This window comes from Lissotriton helveticus, chromosome 5_1 (assembly GCF_964261635.1).
Source record: "Lissotriton helveticus chromosome 5_1, aLisHel1.1, whole genome shotgun sequence".
Classification (NCBI taxonomy): domain Eukaryota; kingdom Metazoa; phylum Chordata; class Amphibia; order Caudata; family Salamandridae; genus Lissotriton; species Lissotriton helveticus.
The window spans coordinates 829,039,620-829,063,786 of NC_136065.1; the positions used below are offsets into that span (position 1 = coordinate 829,039,620).

General features: G+C 44.5%; 1 protein-coding gene across 1 annotated transcript in view; it reads left to right on the plus strand.

The window, feature by feature from the left end:
* The window catches only part of LDB3 (LIM domain binding 3), a 432,694-nt gene that overhangs the window by 312,133 nt on the left and 96,394 nt on the right, over positions 1 to 24,167 (plus strand). Inside the window, exon 10 of the mRNA XM_078643294.1 lies at positions 2,811 to 2,937. Coding sequence (XP_078499420.1) covers positions 2,811 to 2,937 — 127 coding nt within the window. The remainder of the gene's footprint in view (positions 1 to 2,810; positions 2,938 to 24,167) is intronic.

The window sequence follows — 24,167 nt, forward strand, 5'->3', positions numbered from 1 at the left end:
TCTCCTCAACTTCTGCTCGGCTTCACTGCAATTAACTACAAAACTGACTGCTAACCGCCTTCAACGCAAGAAATAGTCCCTTTATATGGTCTACTGTGCTAATCTGCAATTTTTTATTTTGTTTGCTGTCTCAGTGGCTAAATTATTCTTGCTAATTTATCTTCATGAATGAAGGGTAAAATCGGTAAGATTTTATTCAGCAACAAAAGAAACCTGTCTTTGAAATTTAAGCAAATTTGGTGAATAGCATAACCAGGAGAATGCAAATGGACGCATTTATGATGTGTATGATATAACTTCAATTGTCATACAAAATCACTTTTCTAAATAAGGATGTGTGAATATTGAAAGTGCGACATTGCTATGTTGCCAGGGGCAACATGTTTCACGTCCAGCAATTTCCTTTTCCAAACTTGTGATCTGGTACCATAATTCAGTGTGTAAATCCACACTTTAACTTCCAGAATACATTTGTTTATTAAAATATTGTTAGAATTATAGGCATTGTGTTATATTACCTACAGTTTGCATGCCACTGACACTGATTGCCTTTTGAATATTAGAAACGTCCAGAACCCAGCAGATTTAGGAGATTCCAGAATGTAAAACTTTGAATTAAATGTTTAATCATAAACTCAAAAATCTGAAATCCTTGGAATGGCCAAGGGTGACCACTTATGTCAACTTTCAACATGATTGGATACTCTAATTTCCCAATCGCCCAAAACCCTATCAATTTATTTCCAGAAGTGGCCTCAACAAATGTTTTTTCAGTCAAACATATTCCTTCAGTTTTCTCCAACACTTAAGGTGTTAAAATTACTAGAGGATTTCTTACTGTGATAGTGTTCATGGTGGATGGAGGACGACCGCAACCACGTTAGATTATCAATATTGCCACAGAATTAGATTTACATACAATTATATACTATGATTAGAGAAATGGTAGTAGTGTCCCCAAAAGGGAATAACGGCACTGTCACTTGAAAGTATGATAAATATTAATTATAGGACAACCATAGTTAACCTTTGGATCTCGTTATTATAAAGAGGGATATGATCATTTACTCTCACTATCAACCCCAGCAATATGTAATGCTGTACTTAGTTTTATTAGAGTAGCACTCAGTATCAGAAACCGATATTGATTACTGTCATGGATTGTTGTTTCCTATCTATGTGAACAGTGTAGAGTCTGGTATTAACACCAACTGTATTTGTATTGTCAAAATGTTCCTTTTTTTAATCTGATCTCTTTTAAAACTTTCCCGTAAAACATTTAATGGCAATATAATAATGTTTACGGATATAAATATAATTGTATGACCCTGTAAATTTTATGTAATATGCTATGTAATACTTTTATGATTCTGTTTTTAATTAATCGAAATAAACTTTTCTAAACGAAACGACAACCATAGTATAGTTAGTGAAACCTATACAGTTCAAACGGAGTGCTACTGTAGACCACCGTCACCTACTACCAGAGGTGACTAAATGCAAGTCCAGAAGAACTAGCAAAACATATAAACAATCGAATGGGTCAAGTGTGCACAAACCTATTCCAGGTGACAATAATTATGACATATTAATCATAAGCATAGATAGTCAGTCTTATTTAATAGAAAAACAATAACAACAAAGCGTCAAATCGATTCGTGGTCTTGATTTAAAGAGACAGAGGAACAACACCAAAGTTCATTTTTTAATCCTTTCTTGATTTTATTCATGGAAAAAAATATTTTTTGTGTTATCTTCAAAGGAAAACAGCCAACACGTGTTTCGTCAGTACATATGTGTACCTTGACTTTTTCAAGGCTAAAAGAATTCTATTGGGTCCTAGTAGATATGACACAGGTATAGATATTCTAGTAGGTGGTGTCAGTATTCCCAATTTCTGAGGTTGCTAATGTGTCGATTGAGCCACGTACATAAGAGAAAACGTGATATAAAGGTGCCAGTAATGCTTCGTCTTGGCAGGAAAAAGCTCCACAAATGTCAAGAAAGCACCGTAGTGAGCCTAATTGTCCTATCGAAAAGCCAACTGTAAAGTCAGCATATAAACAGGGATTCTATAAGTTGAAAAACACTAACAAGCCTTCAAAGTTTACGGGCAGAAAGTAATTGAATATTAACTGTGAAGATATATAGGAAATCATCAGGTGTGGAGTGCTATAAATGTATGGGACGTCAAGAATTCTGCCTTAGCACTAAAAAGAACACCTACTATTGAACTCTTTTGCAAATTATTTACATTAAATCATATTTGACTTCCTTTGTTGCTGCCGGCACCCAGTTGGAATTCATTCTGAGCAAGAACACAATTTCTTGCATGTGGCACACATCCTGGCAAACATTTTGCGTGCACTTTCACAACTGATACTTAATAAATAAAAAAATCCATCTCAGTGGAGATTTTCCTAGTACAATTGGAGAAATAAGGGGTATTCGAGAGTCATGTGCAAAAGAAACAGCAAATATTAGATCCATGATTTTTTGGTTCTTTCAAAATTCAAACTGCCCTCTATTTCCGTAATGGACTAAAACAGGCATAAAAAGAAAAAAAGAGATCCAAATTTCTCATACAAATTGTATGTTCTTTTTTCTGCTAAAGTGCCTGAAAGATAACGAGTCATTCTGTAAATTGCTGGTCACAAGTGTCTGCAAATTGAGCAGCAATTTGTTCTCAGTTTTGCGGGTGGTGGGAGAGTTCACGCTGAGCTGGTGAATTTTTAAATTGACCCTCCGCTGTGGTATGACAGGTGTACCTTACCTCATAGCTCTGCTTTGCTTTTAGTAATGTTTTCCAGGCCAACACTCCAGCTCCGGCATCCCATGGACCATCTCCTTACACAGGATACAATGAAGCTCCTGCTACCAAACCTCGCATGGTTACCACAGCAAGCATCAGACCCTCTGTCTACCAGCCAAGCCCAGGTAAGACAGAAAACACATCCAAACAAATAGCACAAAGTATTGGTCCTATTTTCTGAACATGTTTGCCAAACAACATAAACGTCTGCTCTCACTTCAATGTTACACATTTATGGAAAAAGACAATGATATTTCAGAGGAATGGGGTAATTTAGGCCCAGTTCTGCCATGCAAGATAAGGTGATCTCTAATCATGAAAATACAGGATGGCCTCAGAATGCAGGGACAAACCTCCCTGCACGTCAGGATTATTGTTTTGATTTTGTTTTATGTTTGCTTTTATGAAACAAAATCACGTTTTGGGTGTTTATTTTTAGAAAACAAAAAATCTATTCTAAGCAGTATCATCAAACACGACTCTCACTCACAAAGCTTCAGTGTCTTTAAAGGGAGCCAATGCACAACCGCACCCTTGAAAATGCAGAGATCCTTGCCACACTGCCAGGCTTCTGTAAATTTGGTGGGCCACCTGCCAGGGTCAAAATGGCCTGGAAGTCTCTTGGATGTCCACCACAGGTCCTGAGGGATGCTATTCAAACCTGATTTTCAGAATAATCAATGACGATGGAAATTAATTCCATTTAGATGAATTGTCTATAAACGTATCTTTTTGGAATATCCTAAAACGCTGGCATGGTTCCAACCCTGCAGGACCCATCTGATCTAGAGATTATAATACGAGACTAGATGTACAAGGCTTAGGTGTATCATTATTAAATATGGAGGTGGTGATGAGTGCACAGGCATCCTACCAATGTAAGTGGTGGAGACAAAAAGTGTCTATTAATTAGAAGTGATCATTGTCAGAAACTGGAAAGTTAAGGCTGGATGGAACCTGCAGTCCTTGTTGGCAATAGTTTTCTAACTTCCTAGGGAATGGTGCACCAAAGACAGACTTCAAGGATTCCATTGTTAAAGAGCTCTCTGCAATTCTCATGGAGATACTTTACAAAAGATTTCAATTCGCATGCGTAGCAGCTACTACCAACAGCTTGCTCTTTGGTACTGACCCTGCTATGCCCTGTTCTCTGGGGTTAAGAACATAGCAATAGTATGCAAACGTAAATAGGATTCAAAACTCTAAAAAAATGATGGGCTTGATTTATATAGGTCACGTACCAGTGGAGTAAAGAAACACGAGGGAGCCCCTCTTCAAAGTATATGGAGGGGCCCCCTTCCGGGCTTACTCAGGAGCTCTCAGTCCAGCATACTGTGCTGAGGGAGCCCCCTGGAGCTTTCCCCGCACTGCGGGGGCCTTTGTTACGCCACTGTAACGTACACATTTGAGTGAGTTTACTACTTTTTGTGGAGTGTGTTTGCTACGTTTTGTTATTTGTAAACTCCAAGTGTACATTTCTGCAAAAGTTTCCACCCCCTCGGTAGAGGAAGTGACTAACTCTTGTGCGAGTGTGTGACGTCCCTCCCTAAACCCATACCTGACCCTAGCTAAAGCCCTCTTACTCTTCTCTAATTACATCCCCTTTTGTAATAAATCTGCCCCTTTTTATGACACTCCCTGTGTCCCTGCCACATTTACTACTAATGTGTTTACATATGTGTGCAGAAGCTCTGCAGGCGGGCGGAGAACTACGCACACATAAGTTTAGCTAATGGGGAGGCATAAACTCTGCACGCCTTGTCTGTATAGCACACTGTAGTATGTTTAGTAGTACTACTATAATACTGCAAAACGAGCTACAAAGTGTATTTTGGAAATCAGGCCTACTATGGTTACTGTTCAGGCTGTTCAGGGGCAACGGATATATCATCAGGCGTAAAAAGGTGTCACTTCCTACCCCTGGCGTTTAGTTGAGTTGGTGTTTTTAATTATTTTAATGAGGGTGCCCTTATGTGGGCATATTGACATATGCTAACTTTGTAAATAATAATTTTTGTGTTCCCAGAGGGACAGATTAGCATCTTTTTTCTCTGAGCAACAAAAAAAGACAGAAGAACGAAACCAGACTACGGTGATTGTAAACAGTTCCTTAAGAAGTAATAATTAGTTTAGAATTGGAGGGAAGGGGACAATTAAAGTTAGACGTTAGAAGGGACCATGGGTGTCGGGCGGCAGGGCAACGTGCCAAAAAACGTTGACGCACTGTTTTAAGCCAAATGAAGTAAGTGAAAAAAAATAAGAGCTTGAAGAAACAAAGATGTTGGTGCGAATTCATGAAATTCCAGTAGATGGCAGTCACGCACCAACTAAAAATTCTCATTTAGAAGTCTGCACGGAGAAGTGCACGGCCGCGTTAAAGAGCCTTTACCATTCCAAACGTGGCCCTTATTCAACAATTTTTGGCAATGCTACAGAGCGGGAAAATATCTGCCCGTAGGGTTACTGGATATTTTTACACTTTCTCTGACAGTAATACATCTAAACATTTGTCGACTTTGTTATCTGAAGTGAAGGGCTGTGTTAACCACTTTAATGTTGTGGGCCCAAGGTACACATGCTAAATAAAATAATTACATGGACACCACTACTTATGTTACTCAACTGGCCACAGGCATGAGTGCTCGGCCCCTTTAATTGGCGGGGTCACCTTACTGGTGATGCCGGTGATGGATGGGTGTGGGGTGGGTGTTTGTGCTGGCTCAGAGGAAGGGCTGCATCATATGTGTCCAGCAAGACATTACAACCACCTCCTTAAAGATGCTGAATTTACCTCTTGTGGACTTATTATCACTTATTGCCCATATTTAAAGGCCCGTCTCTCAATGGAACGGTTGCTTTGAATTAATGAATTTACCCCTTATTCCGTTCTCAAATCATTGTTAATCTCTTTTTGCATGTATGTATGTAGGATTTGTATAGTGGGGATCTACCCAAAAGGTAGCAGGCTGCTGTATATGGTCAAAGGCAAGCATACAGTTATTGAGTGGTAGAGCAAGTAGCTGGGCTTCTGGGAGCAGAAATGTACATTTACTGCATTGTGATGTAGGTGTCTTTAAAGAGCTGCATCGTCAATTCTTTCCTAAATTGGAGCAACAGTGGAGCAGTCTTTACAGATGTTGTTTCAGAACATGAATCAAAAAGACCTGCAGCTTTGTATTTTGTGTTGTTACACTTCTTAGTCTCCAGTGTGATAGTGTCCTGGCAGCAGGTATGCCAAGAACCACCAGAAACGGTGAGCGTGACTGCAAGACAAGCGGTTGTGATGGCCATGTAAATTAGGCCCCTGGTTTTGAAGATGGTGCAAGTCAGCAAGGAGTGGCAATTGAATTCCATCAGGATGGGGGTGATGTGATCATATTTCTTCATGCCCTGGATAAGAAATGCTACAGCATGTAGGATGCCTTTAAATGGGCCATTGTGAAGTCTGGGAGGTCCTGCATCAAGGTGTTTTTACCATTAGGATGCAAGAGTAAAAGGGCTTGAACAGCAGTTCCGAATCTGCTTTCTGGGAGAAATGGTTTCAGTTTCTTTTGAAGAGAGAGTTGGTACAAGGGTGTCTTTGTTGTTTTTGGCAATGTGTTCCTTGAATGGGATGTTGGTGTCCAGAGTGAATACAAGTGACCTGGCCTTTGGTGAGAATTGTTTATTGTCAGCATATTGGTACATTTTGATGCTGTCATAAGTAGAGCCCCAAAGACACGTAGAAGTTGAAGATGGAAGGGGACAGCTTAAAACCATGGTGGACTCTGCAGATGATAGGGATCTTTAGGATCTGCAGGAGCCCATGAGAAGGAACTGATTCTGGTAGGGAAATATAGGAGGAGAACCAGTGGAGGACATTGCCAGTGAATCCCATTTGAGACTCCATGGTGTGGCTGAAAGTGTGATGGTCTACTATGTTGAAGGCAGATGAGAGGTTCAGCAAAATCAGGAGGCAGGGATAATTTTCATCTGTACTCAGGAAGGCATCATCTGCAGTGTGTAAGGCAGTGGCCCCTGAGCTGCAAATGATCTGAAGCCAGATTGGTAGTACTGCAGGAGATGAGCTGAGCACTTGAGCTCTTGCAGTTAAGCACTCAGTGCTTTTTGGAGGGCTTTGCCAATGAAGGTTTAGTGAGTGACTTCCTGTGGAGATTATAGAATTATTCTTATTCTTAGTGATGCGCCCACCTCTCCCCAATTATGCCTGCCGTTAAACTTTTGTTCTGTAATTTAATGATTGTCATGATTGGTCCATTTCTTTTCTATGATGATGTATACACTAACCACAATGCTATTACAGTAGTGCTTTTTATTGAAACCCAGGACAATCTTGGGGAATATCTTTCAAAGCAGCTACTTTAAAGCGTGGAAAATATACCCTACCACAATTTGCCTATACAAAGCTTGAAAAGTGCATAAAATCTGAAAGTGATGGGGTTTAGGCTTTGGTGTTGCATTTACATCCAGGTGTCAGTGTTAGGGTTAGGATTAGAAACACGGTTAGAGTTAGTAATTTAGGTGGATTACACTTCAGTGCTTGTTATGAGGCAGAATGCTACAAAATCAGTCTTGGTGTAATCACTCCACTTTTGATACCCTGTGTTTCTTTAAAATCCTTAAGTTATTTCCGTGTTTTATCCTTATTGTCTGTATCTGTGTACCAATTAAGCTCTGTGGTTCAATATGTCTGATAAAGTGGTCTATGCACATAAAGGTCAAAAGTACAAATCCTAGTGAGGCCAAATAGTCTCCTGTTGGGGTTCATAATGAAAGGTGGGGTAATCACTGTGCCAAGACAACCAAAGTCTGCAGCCATATCAAGCCGTTGGGAGCTCATATTGCCCATTTACAATACCTCTAGGCCCCAGCGGGTGTTAGTATTAGATCCAAGGTTATGCAAAAACGTTGCACACCGACAAGAAGTAAATACAATTGAACCATGTCTGGCAAACAAAACAGCTATGGTCTACCTTGCTCTTCTTTCCTGTACTATAGAAATCTTTATCTGAGAAAAGAGTTCATAGATTAACAGCTGCTAACCCCACTATATAGAGTTTCCTTAACATGTAGTTTAAATGGCCACTAATTTGTGAAATAGAAAGTCTAAGCATATTGTGTTCAGCCAGTTTCTCATGACTTTGAACATTCCAGTTAAGTGCTTAGACTTGATCAGAAGAGTCTCCGCACTTGAGAATTCTCATTGCAAAGATTCTGCCCGAGTGTGGAGACTACTCAACAACTGCGGGGCCTCCACCATGAGTGCAGACTCCCTTTGTGAATCAGGTCCTGAATGCGCTAAACAAAAATCTTTAACATAAGGACATTAAAAATATGAAATTTAGCTTGCTGAATAGTAGTAATGTAATGCAAATCTGAATGAGCTTTACTGTAATTTTGCTTCAAGCCGTTGAAAGTAGGATGCAATATGGTAAAATCGGTTTATTACAAAAAAGGGAACTTTAACTTTAAAAAAAAAAAAGGAAAGTCCTGCAACCGTGTATTGAAGTCTTTACGTTCACCTCTCTCCTCCCCCAAGGACTAAACAGTTGGCCATATTCCAAAGAATACACATGTGACTGGCAACAAGTATTTACACACAGCACCCTGTCCTTTCACTGAGGTGACTGAGGTCCCCTGAGGTTAACTGAAGTGAGAGTACAGGCCAGGTCCCCACCCTTTGCATGTTTTATTGGCCTCCTTGTATGCTTGTTGCAGCTACTCAGATTTTGCTTCAACTGCCAGCAGAAAAAGCCTAAAGGAGCTCAGTGCGCACTCATGCTGAAGGGAAGCGGCTTGAGAGCTGTGCACACCTAGCACTGAGGAATGCACCTATTTCTGGAGCACCTACCTTGCTACAAGCCAGTCTCATATTATCTTATTACATAGTTATCTAATTAATTTTTTGGGCTGTTCAGTGGCATGCAAATCCCACCCACCCACAATAAGCGGTAACCTCATCTTACCTCACTGATAATACTCTTAGTTAAAGTCCAAGTCATTGTCTTCTGTAGACATTTGCTTCAACACAAACGTATTACCTTATACGTCCTTTATGTAGGAATGGACTGTGATTATGACTGCAGCCACTCAGTATTAGGATTTTGATTGGCATGTACTGTGTGGTGCAAATGCTTAGGAAATACTCTTTCAACAAAAAATAATAATATTTACTGTACAATCAGAGGTGGATATTAAGGCCCCCGCAATGTTGCTACCTCTTCAGGGTTTGTTGTGAACTGCCCGCAGAATCAGTAGATAAACTCATTAAAAAAACTATTTGTAAAACAACAGAAAATCAATCCACAGTAATGGTTAATTTTCCCTGGCTGTAAATGGTAATTAGGGACAGAAACCTTTGCAAATGCTGACTGTAAAAGTGAATTTTGGAACTCTGATCCTAATTCCAAGACTTTTGCAGTTATTAGTGTAATATATGACTTCAGAAGTTTTATGAATCAAGCACTTTGTGTGTGGGATCTTCTGTTCTCTATTTAAAGATGGAGTTCTTTGTGAGAAATAGTTGGCCATTGAATTATTTACTGAAGCCTGACATTTGATTTATTGGTGGAGATCATGGTGGAATCTCTTTAATGTGTCGAGGACAGGAGCTGGAAAAAGCTCTCCCGGTGGAGAGTTTGGAGAAGCACAAGACTACAAAGAGTGCCTGGGTGCTGGAACATAATTTGAATAACGAGATTGGGTGGGAGATGTTGCCACTGATGTACTCCTGGGTGTCTATGTAGATGGCTTTGTGTGAGCTGGGCAGGAGTATTAAAGGAATTTATACTTGAATTAAAAGATACGGTAATGTGAGTTTTTAGTTTCATTTGGTGATAGGTGTTGGAGTATATGTTCAAAGGGCACTTGCCTTCAACAAGTTTGTGATACCCCTGTGTTCGTCTGAATGAATGCTGCGCCCTAAACCTGCAACCATTGCCACTGTCAATCTGTTTGGTCACCCTATGACCGAATACTAGGCTTTCCTTGTGAAAATCATCATCATATGCCATAGACCGTATGTCACTTGAACTGAACAAATACTACATCGCCCAGAATGCACTAATTTGGTAAATACCAATCCAAGACAAGAAACTTAGAATCCAGTGTCATAATAATTGGATCACCCTGTAAACTTGGTTCTATGGATAAATGAAGCTGTAAGATTGCTAAGTATATGAGGCCATTTGTCCACCGAATGGTAATTGGCAAACTGTTTAATTAGAGAAGTAAATGCAATATAAGACGTATTGGAGGTGAAGGTCTAGGCAAGTGGCATGCGTCACTGGATTGAGAAAGGAGGCTGAGAAGTTTAAACAGGGATACAGGTAGCTTATCATAAGCATAGTTGCATGAGTTTAATGATAGCGGTGAATAGGAGTGGAGGGTGAAAATCTGATGCTGAATATTAGATGTTAAGTGATGTGTAAATCTATCCGTTGAGGTGCGGAGAAATGCACAACATACACTCAACCAAGGAGGCTGTGATAATTATGGATTGTCTCCCTCCTAAATAATCATGAAATGTTTTCTAAAATAATGTTCTGAGGCCACATCAGTGAGATCTTTCAGACTGGCAGTGTATAATGCGGGGATGCCACCAAATTAAATATAGTGAAATCTAAAGGACATTAGTAGCTCTCCTGTATCATAGCTAGGGAGAAAACCAGCTGAGTAGGAGATGGTTTTTATTAATATAACTGTTCTATAGAGTACATAGTGAAGAGATACATGTCTATATTCCACTATATACCAGTGATACTACAAATCATACTATACTCATGCCATTATAAACCCGTCATTTACTGTTCTGTAGAAGCACCCTTGTAGCACCCATAAAGACTTCTCACTCCCACCATTGTTCTCCATCTACTTCATAACATAGCAAAGAATTAACCACTACTGTACAACACTGTAAATTACAAGAAAGAGCCTAGCACAATACCTATGATCTGTAATCTAGAGACGCCTAATAGAAAGCCATAAAAGCTTGTAAACACCTGCTTGGTAAAGCCAAGGTCTTTTTTCTACTTTACCCTTATCTCACAATCTCTTTGGGCCCGATTACGATCTCGTTCGGAAGGGCTACGGACCGCATACGTCAAGGGCGAGCCCGACTCGCGGCCCCGTTTCCCGAATGACGCGTACCGCTGTACGAGCGAGCAAGTATGATGCGTTTGTAGCCTCGTGCTCCAAACAACTCATACCTGTCAGTGATGCCTTCTGGACGCCTCTAACATGGCTGACTCGCGCTGCGCAATGGGGCCGATTTTTGAGTGAGCAAGTACGATGAGCGCGTCTGTCAGTTAGATAGACGTGCACCTGAGGAGACATCGCGACTGCCGGAGATGTACTTTGGGGGCCCGTAGAGGGCCACTATTCACCCATAGCCCTACAAATCGGTCACTGGGGGGACCCAAGGGTCCTCCCAACACATGCATGCACTGTGCTGGAGGCACCGAGGCGTTCCCATGACAGGGGGCGCCCTTTTCTGCGCCTTACCTTTTTTCTCTGTGGGAGCCTATGTACACCATGTACAACAGGCTCCCATAGACTTCAATGGGATTCCGAGCGACCTGAGTCTGTCAGTACACAATTGCAACGTACTCGGTCGCTTGGAGCCAAGGAGCCCAATTCATTCGGAAAGCTCTACGAGCTTCGGCCAGAGGGCTTTCCCAGTGAGATCGTAATCTGGCCCTTTGTGTGAAGTTTCACATAGTCAAGAATCTCTTTAAAACAACATTGACTGCCTCTACTGTCCAATCAACCAGAGAATTTTGTAATTTACTGTCTAGTTTCTTCTTCGTTAAGGTTCAAGATATCTATTGCTACTTTGACACCCCTGCCAAATTACCAGCTTATCCTCAGGCCATTCTTATTCTACTTCTCATCATCTGCTTTCCTCTTAGTGTTCTGGCCACCGAGTCCATTGCTAATCCTTTAAGTCAGGATCTCTTCTTGATCGCACAATATTAATGTGGCCATAGAGCCTATTGGCCCTGTGCTTAAAAAACTCTGCAATAATTCTCTTTCCACTAGAATTTTGCCTTTAGTGTGTATGCCTGGACTGATCGTCCCACAATAAGGTGCCCTCTGCTGACTTTAAAGCTCTAAGTAACTGTAGGCCGATCTATGTGTCATCACTTTTAATAATAATTCAAAGAAAAGGGTTGAGATGCAGGACATAGACTGTCTGAGTCTCATAAGATGATGGCCCTTGTGCAAATAAAAACAAAAATTACAGGGCAAAATTCAAAGTCAAAACCATAAAGGTTTATTCAAATTTAAGAATTATAACAGAAGGCAACAAGCATTGGCATAGCCAATGGGTCTCACCTTTGGGACCTTATAAGTGTTTACACAACAAGGATATTGTGCTGCATAACTAAATACTTGTAAGGTTCAAAAAGTGAGAACTATTTTCTATGCCAATGCTTGTCATCTAGTGGCCTACTTACAAACCGGTGGCTAGGCAACTGCTATCACCCCGTACGAGCATTCGGAGCACGCTGACAATTTCACAGACATAAATCGCAGACCAGCAAATAAAGGCAGAGGTGAACTAGAATTCCTGTAATGCATGCACTGTGCTCTAGCTATGCCTGGAACATAGAGCAATTATCCTACATTACAGCCGATTTCAAGTTGTGCTACAATTAAGTGAGTGAGCAACCAAGGTGAAAGTATGCAGAGACTTCTCACTCTCGCACCAACAGCCGTATATATAGGGTAGGCTCAGTATTGAGAGATCACAAGATCTCGTCAGGTAATCCACAGCAGGCTACCGGAAGAGAACATGCGTCATTCGGCTTGCACTAACCTGAGGGCAGTGTGAAGCCAAAACATTCATTTGAGGAAACTGCTCCCCTAACCCCGAATGGAAGCCCTTGATGCAAACATACATTTGTTCTCCCTCACACCCAAACATTTTCTGTTGCAGTGAAAACCGATTGTCTGGACGCGACAAGTGAAGGCCGGTAAATAGAAGGTAGCCGCACACCCTGGAAAAACCCTGTACTTACCAACTCTGAAATTGATGACACTGAAAAAAATACAAACTCAGATGTTGTCTGTAAAGTTTGCTGTTTTGCTGCTCAGCTGCGTTGTGCATACCTGAACTGAAATAACGCGACCTGGCGAGTCAGGAAAACCCTCATTTGAATTTAAAAGGTATACCGAAACCAATGAAGAGATTAACCTTAACCACTACATAAAGCTGTAGGTGCTAGAGACACTAAGGCACAATTCCAAGTATTTTGGAAAAAAAAGTGTTATGGTACACAGGGCGGGAAACTTACTCAGTGAGGTAAATAACTTATATTCTAAGTTTCCTAGAAGGAATTTGGCATGGCATGGAGAATCAATATTTACCATACCAAATTCCAATTTTTTGCCTTTTTTTGGTCGGTGCTTCCCCTTACATTCCACCAGCTTTTCTGGCAAAATTGCGATGGAAAAACTTCAAGGGTGCGATAATTATTCAAAAACTTGGAATTTTGAGTACTTAGCAAACTCCCAAGGTTCAGAATTTACCCATCTGATGCTAGAAGGAAAGGGGCGAGGGGCTTTATTGAAGGATGCAAACAAAAAGTGGCAGAAGTGAACAGCAGACGGATTTGGCTAAATAAATGGGGAGAGTGATGGCGAGAGGGTGAAAGTGTGCTCTAGTACATATGGCCCATACAATGGTAAAATAGAATGCGTCAGTCTAAGAATACAAAAAGCTAAATACCTTTGTATGTCCCTAGGAAGCTGCAACCATTTCACAGCTAGACAAGAAACATCCGAAAGTAATTCGCTCGGTAACTGCAATGCTAAAAAAAAACAAGCATTGGCACAGCCGATAGGTCTCGCCTTTGGGACCTTATAAGTGCTTAGTTATCCAGCACAATATCCTTGGTGCAACAATATCAACTGTTGCATGGCTAAACACTTATAAGGTCCCAAAGGCGAGACCTATTTGCTATGCCAATGCTTGTTACACCTTGTAACAGCGTCTGAGAAAAGAGTTCACCTTAATTAGTACCAATTTAACACCCAAATAAAGCAATAAGCAACTAAAAGATGACTAATCAACCTGTGCAAAAGCCTTCTGATGCCGGCAGGTAAGCATCTTTTTATTTATTAATTGTGCCCTCCCCCTGCACTGCTTCCTGCTTCCCCTTGTGCTGCCCACCACTTTTATGTTAAAGCAGCCACCACTGCACATGGGTTCAATCTAGGAAAGCCAGTGAGAATGGAGATCTCATTCCTAGAATGAGATGCTTTTCCATGATAATGCTCTTGTGATGTAATCAGGCTGCGGTTCCCGGCACGGCTGCCTCACCCCTGTCAGCATGAATCACTTCCTGTTACTGGCTGAGCATCAGCGCAATGCCTTTGAAGTTCGGTGGCCCAATCGAGAAAGGCACCCATGGATCTCTAAAACGGTGACCACAAAATGTTGTTAAACTGTCCGCCACTGTCACCCTTGTGACACCTTAGTGCAGGGGTGGCCTGGGAGTGTGGCCAGGGCCGTTTCTAGGTGTTTTGCCGCCCTAGGCGAGAATTGAAAAATGCCGCCCCCTCCCTTTTTCTACAATCACTCTCTTCCCCCGTCATCCAGGCTAGAAGAACAAGCATTGAAAATGCAATAGGTCTCGCAATAGAAGAGTTTGACATTTTTCGTTTTGCAAATGGATGAGTGGCGTTGCGTGGATGAGTGGCGTTGCGTGGATGAGTGGCGTTGCGTGGGTGAGTGGCGTTGCGTGGGTGAGTGGCGTTGCGTGGGTGAGTGGCGTTGCGTGTGTGGCGTTGCATGTGTGAGTGGCGTTGCATGTGTGTGTGGCGTTGCGTGTGTGTGTGGCGTTGCGTGGGTGAGTGGCGTTGCGTGGGTGAGTGGCGTTGCGTGTGTGGCGTTGCATGTGTGAGTGGCGTTGCGTGTGTGAGTGGCGTTGCGTGTGTGAGTGGCGTTGCGTGTGTGAGTGGCGTTGCGTGTGTGAGTGGCGTTGCGTGGGTGAGTGGCGTTGCGTGGGTGAGTGGCGTTGCGTGGGTGAGTGGCGTTGCGTGGGTGAGTGGCGTTGCGTGGGTGAGTGGCGTTGCGTGGGTGAGTGGCGTTGCGTGGGTGAGTGGCGTTGCGTGTGTGAGTGGCGTTGCGTGTGTGAGTGGCGTTGCGTGTGTGAGTGGCGTTGCGTGTGTGAGTGGCGTTGCGTGTGTGAGTGGCGTTGCGTGTGTGAGTGGCGTTGCGTGTGTGTGTGGCGTTGCGTGTGTGTGTGGCGTTGCGTGTGTGTGTGGCGTTGCGTGTGTGTGTGGCGTTGCGTGTGTGTGTGGCGTTGCGTGTGTGTGTGGCGTTGCGTGTGTGTGTGGCGTTGCGTGTGTGAGTGGCGTTGCGTGTGTGAGTGGCGTTGCGTGTGTGAGTGGCGTTGCGTGTGTGAGTGGCGTTGCGTGTGTGAGTGGCGTTGCGTGTGTGAGTGGCGTTGCGTGTGTGAGTGGCGTTGCGTGTGTGAGTGGCGTTGCGTGTGTGAGTGGCGTTGCGTGGCTGAGTGGCGTTGCGTGGCTGAGTGGCGTTGCGTGGCTGAGTGGCGTTGCGTGGCTGAGTGGCGTTGCGTGGCTGAGTGGCGTTGCGTGGGTGAGTGGCGTTGCGTGGGTGAGTGGCGTTGCGTGGGTGAGTGGCGTTGCGTGGGTGAGTGGCGTTGCGTGGTTGAGTGGCGTTGCGTGTGTGAGTGGCGTTGCATGTGTGAGTGGCGTTGCATGTGTGAGTGGCGTTGCGTGTGTGAGTGGCGTTGCATGTGTGAGTGGCGTTGCATGTGTGTGTGGCGTTGCGTGTGTGTGGCGTTGCGTGTGTGGCGTTGCGTGTGTGTGTGGCGTTGCGTGTGTGGCGTTGCGTGTGTGTGTGGCGTTGCGTGTGTGTGTGGCGTTGCGTGTGTGAGTGGCGTTGCGTGTGTGAGTGGCGTTGCGTGTGTGAGTGGCGTTGCGTGTGTGAGTGGCGTTGCGTGTGTGAGTGGCGTTGCGTGGCTGAGTGGCGTTGCGTTGCTGAGTGGCGTTGCGTGGGTGAGTGGCGTTGCGTGGGTGAGTGGCGTTGCGTGGTTGAGTGGCGTTGCGTGTGTGAGTGGCGTTGCGTGTGTGAGTGGCGTTGCGTGGTTGAGTGGCGTTGCATGTGTGAGTGGCGTTGCATGTGTGAGTGGCGTTGCATGTGTGTGTGGCGTTGCATGTGTGTGTGGCGTTGCGTGTGTGTGTGGCGTTGCGTGTGTGTGTGGCGTTGCGTGTGTGTGTGGCGTTGCGTGTGTGTGTGGCGTTGCGTGTGTGAGTGGCGTTGCGTGTGTGAGTGGCGTTGCGTTGCGTGGGTGAGTGGCGTTGCGTGGGTGAGTGGCGTTGCGTGGGTGAGTGGCGTTGCGTGGGTGAGTGGCGTTGCGTGGGTGAGTGAATGGTTAGCTGTTGCTTATGCGACGTATAGCACTTAATACTAAAGTAGGCAGACCTTCTTAGCCTTTGTGAGAATAATAGCAAAATAAAAATAAAAACCAGATCAAGTCAAGGACGCAAACGGCACCATGCTATTGTTTATTTACTCAGATGATTTGCATAAAAATGTAACTTGTGAGCACGTTTCTCTAACTCTCCAATAATCCCATTACAACACTTTGTACAAATGAGATTGGGACTCATCCTTCCGAAGTCGAGAAAAATGTGCAACGCTGTGTTGTAGTTAATTTTTTTAATTAACAAAATGCAAATAATGTGGAGAGATTTCAAGTGATTCAGGAATGGGCGCCCTTGTAAAGAGAAAGTACGGCCGGCCTGGGCAGTGATAGGGGAGGAGGGAGGAGAAATGCGAGTCACGGCAGCAGCAGCCTTTGATGTGCCTGCCGGCCGGCCGTGAATAATTAGGGGGTGAGAAATGCGCTCGGAGGGCTGCCTTTGATGTGGTAATGCGAGGCAGGCAGGCAGGCGGCTGGTGGCATTGTGCACGCGCTTTTTAGGGCTTGCGCAAGCGCAATGACCTAAAAAGCACATGCACTTGAAGGAATCGCCAGTGGAATCGCCAGTGGTGGTTAAACACTGGATAAGCCCCTATAGAGCTTCGCCAGCTATGCGCTGAAGCGCATCAGCAGGCGAGCCCTAATAAATGCATTAGATATAATATAAAAGAACTTGTATTCAACATTAAACAATAAAACACATCAAACATTAAATAACTAAATAAGCACTGTTGATGATATTTGTAGGGGTGTGGAATTTAATAAAATGTCTACTTGTCCATGGGACAGGTTGCTTCATAAATCTACTTGTCCTGTAACAAAATCCACTTGTCCCTTTGGTGCCATGTAATGCAGCGACAAATTATGGCTGCAATCTCATTATATAAGAGCTCTGATATAGCCTCTCTGATTATGCCAGGGCTCATACCTTAGTAGTGTTTGAATACTTGCAATCCCCTTATGTTACAATGTTTCCGCAGATCAACATACTGGGGCTGAAGGTAGCGTTAAGCAATATTTTCAGGATTAGAATGCCCCTCTGAGTCGGTGCAAACCAATTAATTTGCTTGTTGTAAGGGTTTTCAACAACTCTTCTCTAATCTTTTCCCTTACTGAGAAATGCTGGAAATGTATTTACTATTTCTTGTCCTACTCCTGCAAATGCTTGAGAATTCACGAAAGCCATATAGCTGCTCTTAGTGCAAGGACATATACCATGGGTGCACTTTTGAAACTTTAATAATTGGGCCCCTAATTTGGTCTGGCGTTGACCATGACCTTTTACGTTTATTAAAATTCTGTCTCTCTCTCTATCAGCTGGCTTCAGGAGCAGCATATTGGCACACAAAGTAGTTTTGTTCAGTGCCAGTAACTGTGTCAGTGTGTGCTTTTTGAGACCAAAAACAATTTTTGCTTTTGCCAATGTTTGTTATAATGGTGAGGACCTGGCAGCTCCCACACCAATAAGGTTTTCCAAAACCATGCCAAAACAGGTCACACATTGACAAAATTAAAAGGTGACCTCCAATTTCAGATCCTACTGGCCTTGCCAATGCTGGTTTATTTTTGTTTCCCATAATCTTATTGAAACTGGTTACACTGATTTTCCATTGCGAATATTTTGGGGAAATACTAGCATGCATCAACACATGTTATTAAATGATGCGGCAAATAAATGGTACCTGAAATTTTGCAGTAGTTTGGCGAAATGTTTTTTTTCTTGCTTTCATTTTTTAATGAACATTTTATTTTGAAAGCAAAGAATCCTCAATCTTGCTTTCAAGCTTTTGCAAATATTTGCATCAAATCAGAGAACATTCTGGGAGCATTATACATAGCCTAATATTACTAAACTTTGAAAACATGTGTATACATAACTGTGTGATGACTAACCCTGGGCGAAGCACTACGCTACGCTCGCGGAGTTTGCGAAGTTTTTGCAACTTCGCACTACGCGAGCGGCACGTAGCACAGTGCGAACATGCGTAGTGCAGCGTAGCGTAGTGCAGCACTCATTTTTTGCTTGTTCGCGGTCCTGAACGTCATGTTCACGACCGCGAGCAAGCATAATGACATCCCGGCGAGATTCTCAACGCGAGGAGGTCAGGTTTCTCATTGTGAGTGGTTGCGCATGCTCGCGACCGCTCTCAATGAGAAACTACCTGTTCGCGTTGAGAAAGCTGCTGCTCGAGTAATATTCTACTCGAGCAGCAGAAAACTACAGCTCGCACTGTGCAAGATGCCGTTTTCAATGCTTGCACAGTGCCGGATGCTTGTCCGCACTGTGCAATCATTGAAAACGCATCTTGCACAGTGCGAACATGCTACTACGCAGCTCGCGTAGTGCTACGTGAAGTTCGCGTAGTACGAAGTGCACTTCGCATAGCTTCGCGTAGCGCTACTTCGCAAACTACGCCCACCCTTAGCTGATGACTTAAAATTGGATCCTCGAGTAAAGTTTTAAGCCGCTCAGGATAACAGTGTAAAACTCTGTCCCTCCCTAACTGTAGTGTAGTTCTAACAGACATTGCATCTTAATATGCAGACTCGCTTCTTATACTTTTTTTTTGGAACACGTTTATTTTCCATTGGGTATTACATTTATTTGTACACCTAGGTATGTGTTGTTGTACTATTTAGCCCGCCTGCTGCAACAAACAGACGCGCCCCGCGCCACCATCCATACCTCACCCCGCCCTCACAGTGCTACCCAGCTCTCTGTGTTGTGGCCAGTCTACTACATACGGGTGTTCTGCTCTGCGGGGAAGGGTGTTCTACTCTGTCAAAGTCACAGCTCCTCTGCCCTGTTTAGAAGTGGGGGAAGCACCGGGTCCATCAGTACAGCCTCAGCTTCCTCCGCTGACATTAACGTCATAAATGAGCAGCCAAACGCCACCAGGCTCCCAGGTCATAGTAACGGTCACTGTGCCTTATCTGAGGCAGGGTGACAATAACAGTATTCCCCCCCGCAGCAAAGTCAAACAATGACACTAACAAGCACCGAGATAAATTATCGTGCACCTGAGCCATTGGTTTGGGGGTTTGTTTTTTGAAAAGCAAAAAACTTTGCCAAGCCGATGCAATGACCATGATGCCCACTCAGCAAAGTTCAATACACAGCGATCCGCACCTTCCTGACATAGATCTGCCAGTAGGTGTGCAGTGGCCACCAAGAGAGACTCACAGGCCTCATGTACAACATTAACAGGCCTTAGTGAACATTAATACAACATTAACAGGCCTTAGTGAACATTAATACAACATTAACAGGCCTTAGTGAACATTAATACAAAGACAGGGCCTGCTGCAACAAACAGACCCGCCCGTGCCATCATCCGTACCTCACCCCGCCCTCAAAGTGCTGCCCAGCTCTCTCTGTGTTGTGGCCAGTCTCTGGGGCCATGAGGACGAGCTCGGAGACTCACAGGCCTCATTTACCAATCCAACATTAACAGGCCTTAGTCACAGTGAAGTGAACATTAATACATTGCATCCATGATCCGAAATATATATATATTTTTTCCACCCACGTTCGCAGCGGCCTTCGCTGACACCGCTGACTCACCGATGCACTGCTCTCGGGTGAAAGGCACGTATGGTAAGTCCACAGCTGTGCTGCCTGTTTGCAGGCTCGTGCTGGATACAGTAAAAAAAGAGGGCCGGGAGTCGGGACAAGACTGTGTGGCAGGTGGCAGCAGTATTAGTAATTAACTCACCATCCACCAAGACACCAGAGCAGCGCGCCAGCCGATACACAATCCGTCCCCTACGCGCCGAGAGAGGGTGATGCGCGTCACCGTGACTGGCTGCTGAAGCACTGCTAACGGATTGGCCAAAAATGTTGCCCACTGCCGTCATTGGTAGCGCTATCCTGCGCTACAAGATTGACGGCCCTGGGGACCCACATTTACACTGTTAGTGTCATAGTGTGTCCCGCTCCACACACGCCACAAACTAGGGTGCGCTGCCACTAATCTAGGGTGCGCTCTAAGCTGCGCAGCAGCCAGCAGCATGAGTACAAACAGCAGGTGCACTTGCACAGTGCACTTCACTAGGTGCTGCTGCCTGCATGATTTTTGCCGCCCTCCCCATTTTGCCGCCCTAGGCGGCCGCCTAGTCCTGCCTAATGGTAGAAACGGCCCTGAGTGTGGCCCACAGAGGCCTTACCTCAAGAACTAATGCACATGAGCAGGGCTTTAAGTGGGCCGGGTCATACCGGGTCTGAGCACCGGCGTTTTTTTAAGAGGGCCTCGAAAGGGGTCTCTATCGGGCTCTGTTTTGTGCCCTGGCACAGGCGGTCCATTTGTTTTTTTCCGGACTGCCTTGACAGCAGGCACATCAATGTGCGTGTGGTGAGCATTGTAGGGGAAGGGAAATCCTTTAAAGAGAGTCTTTTTCTCTCTGGATTTCCCTTCTCTTTTTAAATCTCAGGAGCAACAACATTGTCGTGTGTCACCACCAGGGCATTAAGTGGAAGTGTTTTCAATATTATATACAAGCCATAGTTTGCAACTTGCAACCATTGACCAAGCCAAAAGTCCTGACTTGTAGGTATGATGTGACTTGTTGTATCATATATCTGGCCGCAATGACAGGAACAGCAAAATACAAGTTGGGCAGCACAGTGTGCTAAACACAGATTTTTAGCTTACGTGTTTTTAAGCCACAACCTTAATTACATTGACCACGCCCCTTTGAGAGACCCCCAGTTTTTTCATCCCACTTAAATCCCTGCACATGGGATTAGACATCACCCACGGTCCAGGCAGGACACAGAGCCGCATAAGTGAGGGAGCAGGTGTGGCATTATGGCCCGAGCCCTCGACTTTTTACTTGGAGAAACAGTTTTGAATCCCAGCGCCTGCTCAACATCTACTGCAAATCACTTAACATTCCTGTGCCTTAAATAAAGTTCATCTGAATTGTTTAGTGTAACCGGTGCCTCTGTAAAGCAATCCAATGTCCTTCGGCCAAATTTGCACTTCACAAAAACTGCAAAAACAGAGAAGAATTAACCAGATACCCACTACCAGTATTATTTCAACACTAGCAGAACTTCCCCTGAAATCCCACACTATGCACAAATGAAATTATTTGCCATTTTGCTATACTTTTAGGTTATGCATAACGACTCAAAAAACTGCTGTATTTTGTGAAGCCTTCCATTTATACAAGCTTTATCACACCACCTGGTCGGATAGGTCCACAGGATAGCGCGCCTGCTGCTGAAATCTCCTCTGTTGCGTTTCCAGCTTGGACCCATCACAGGGTTTTAGCAGAATATTCTCAGACTGGCTACTTGGAGGACATCATTGTTGCCCACCCAATCAATACATTTCCCATACAAATGTGTGCAGAGACCACCACATTTCCAGAAGTCCTTGCTCAAGCTTTGCTAGATTTCCCCAAAGTCCGGCCACTCCGCATGTAGCCCCAATTATCTCCTTCTGCATGTAGCGGAGTTTTTCGACAAGTGGCTTCAAAGATTTACCCCCAGAATTTCGCCTCAGTATGAACCGAACGTTCGTCTTGCCTCAGGTAGGGGGCGGCTGAGTTTGCCTGAGGTCGGCTGCATCAAGTTCTGACAGGAAAGAGTAGTAAAGATTAGGTTTTCACTGCAGGCTGAAGTGCCCGCGGACTTCTACTGGCCTCCGTGGGAGAGCCGCCGCCGCCGCATCAGCTGCCTGGGAAGGGGAACCTCACGCAGGCGTCCTAGCAACGCATCTACTGGAGACAAGCTGCGCCATTCCCAAGGAGAGTCTCACGCCAGCAAGGACAAGCCCTGCGCCCGCAGGACCATCATTTGCATTCTGTGATGTCCTTGAGAGTGTTTTTTTCTTGCAACATTTGTTTGTCAATTATAGGATTAAATAACGCCAAGTGCACCCAGTGCCAAGTGCTATCATGGCACAGAGAAGTGTTTAACCTTTTATAGAGAACACATCACGCTTGAAGAAAGTCTATTAATCATTTTGTCCAGAATCTCGGAATCCTGAAAGGCAGAGTTGTTCCCCCAGAAATTCAGACCTGTGATTTCAGAGGTGCACGCAGATGCTGTTTACAGGTGCTTAACCCACTGAGCTATCACCCTGATTGTTTACCAGCTTTACAGTACTGCTGATGTTTCCAGATCTGAAAAGGAGTTTTCTTCCCCAGCGGAAGGACAAGGAGCTAAATGAGTCACATGTCTCAAATAAGCGTGGTGCGAGCGCACTGCATGGAATGTCAGGTATGCAGCTAGCACCCGGCTGCGCTGCTGCTCGCTCCCGAGCTCCATAGGCCAGGGGAGAGAGAAGGTGGGACATTCACCCGCCTTTGGCCAATTGCACGCTGTCTTTCTTAGAAAGACGCACGCAAAGGCCAATAGCGTGTGAGCAAAAAAATAAAACACACGCATGAGCGTGTGCTACGAGTTAAAAGTCCTTACTAGAAGCCTCTCAGAGTAGCGTAGGCGCGCTGGCTCAGGCGAGACCTAAAAAAGCATGCGGAAGTTGGAATTAGTTGTCAGTCACATGCAGGGTTGGATTGGGATTCAAAATCGGCCCGGGCACGCTAAAGAAAAGTGGCTCACATTTGCATATTGCCTTTCCACAAAACACTGCTTCGGCGAAATTTTATTAAAAAAGTGGTTTAAAAACACTGGTGAAACTTACCTGAAAACAAGTGAGGCCACTTTTGCTCAGGCCCTCTGCCCGCGCACCCCCCACTCAATATGCACACATTAATGTCCCGGTCCTGCACTCAGGGCCCTGCACTCCCACAGACAGTGTGACCGAAAGTGTGAAACTTCAAGACATAACAAATCAGGATGCAGTTTAAACAATGCTCTGTATTAACAGACCATGTATTTGAGTCACTCCTGCTGGCAGTCATATTGTTGGTTGGGCTCTCGAAAATCAGGCAGTCACATAGCAGCCCCTTACTAAGCTTCAGCTTTGTGATTGGAGAGAGCTGTGAAGAAGACTTGCGTTAATGAGTGCCAACCTTGTCCAGCCTCTTAAACAAGCTTAAACTACATCTCAGCCCCACTGAAGTCAGAGCTGTTTACGTCATGGACAACGTGGCCAATTGCCCAGTGGCCCCTGCGACATGTACTTTCACAGAAACTTTGTGTGCATGCCCGGCATGAGCCACCTTACCTCTTGTAGTCTCAAGCATTCGGTGGTAATTAAGTTCAAAGTAATCTGTCTGTCTCATTCCACTCTCAATGTACCTCTCTTTAACCCACCTCTATCTAGCTGTCTCTCACAACCTTTCCTCCCTCTCCACAACTTTCTGAGCTTACTTCTATATTACTACCTCTCTAGCCCTGTGATCTATCTCAGCTGTCGTTATACATTACTCCTGTCTTTGCTTGTCAGTGCTTTGTTTACATCTTACCTCTCTCTATCTCTCTCCATCGACTCCAGCTCACTCAAATTTTTCTGTATTTCTTTCAGTCTTGTAAAACTCTTCCCTCGGTCAGCCCGCACTCTACTTCACTTGTGCCTCTCAGCCACACATTTTTCTTGCAAACTTATTTCACTCTGCCTCACCTCTCACTCCCAGTCTACCTCAATTTACCAGTGGCGGTTCGTCCACTGGGGGCGTTGGGGCGTTGCCCCACTAGCCATGGACGACCGTCACTGACTGTCACTGAGTAAAATTACGAGCGCAGCGTACCGACACTGCCGACAGTCATAATGATTTATTTTGAGGTCGGTGAGGTCGGTGTCACTAACTGTAGTGACGTCATTGCGATCGCGGAAGGGTGTGGGGGGGCGGGCCTCCGGCAGTGAGTGGCAGGCTGGCAGATAGCAGCGTGGCAGGGAGGGCAGCAGTAGTGTGTGCGCATTTAGGACAAGTCATTTTTATGACTTGCCCACGCATGCGCACACACGCAGTAGCCCCTTCACTCC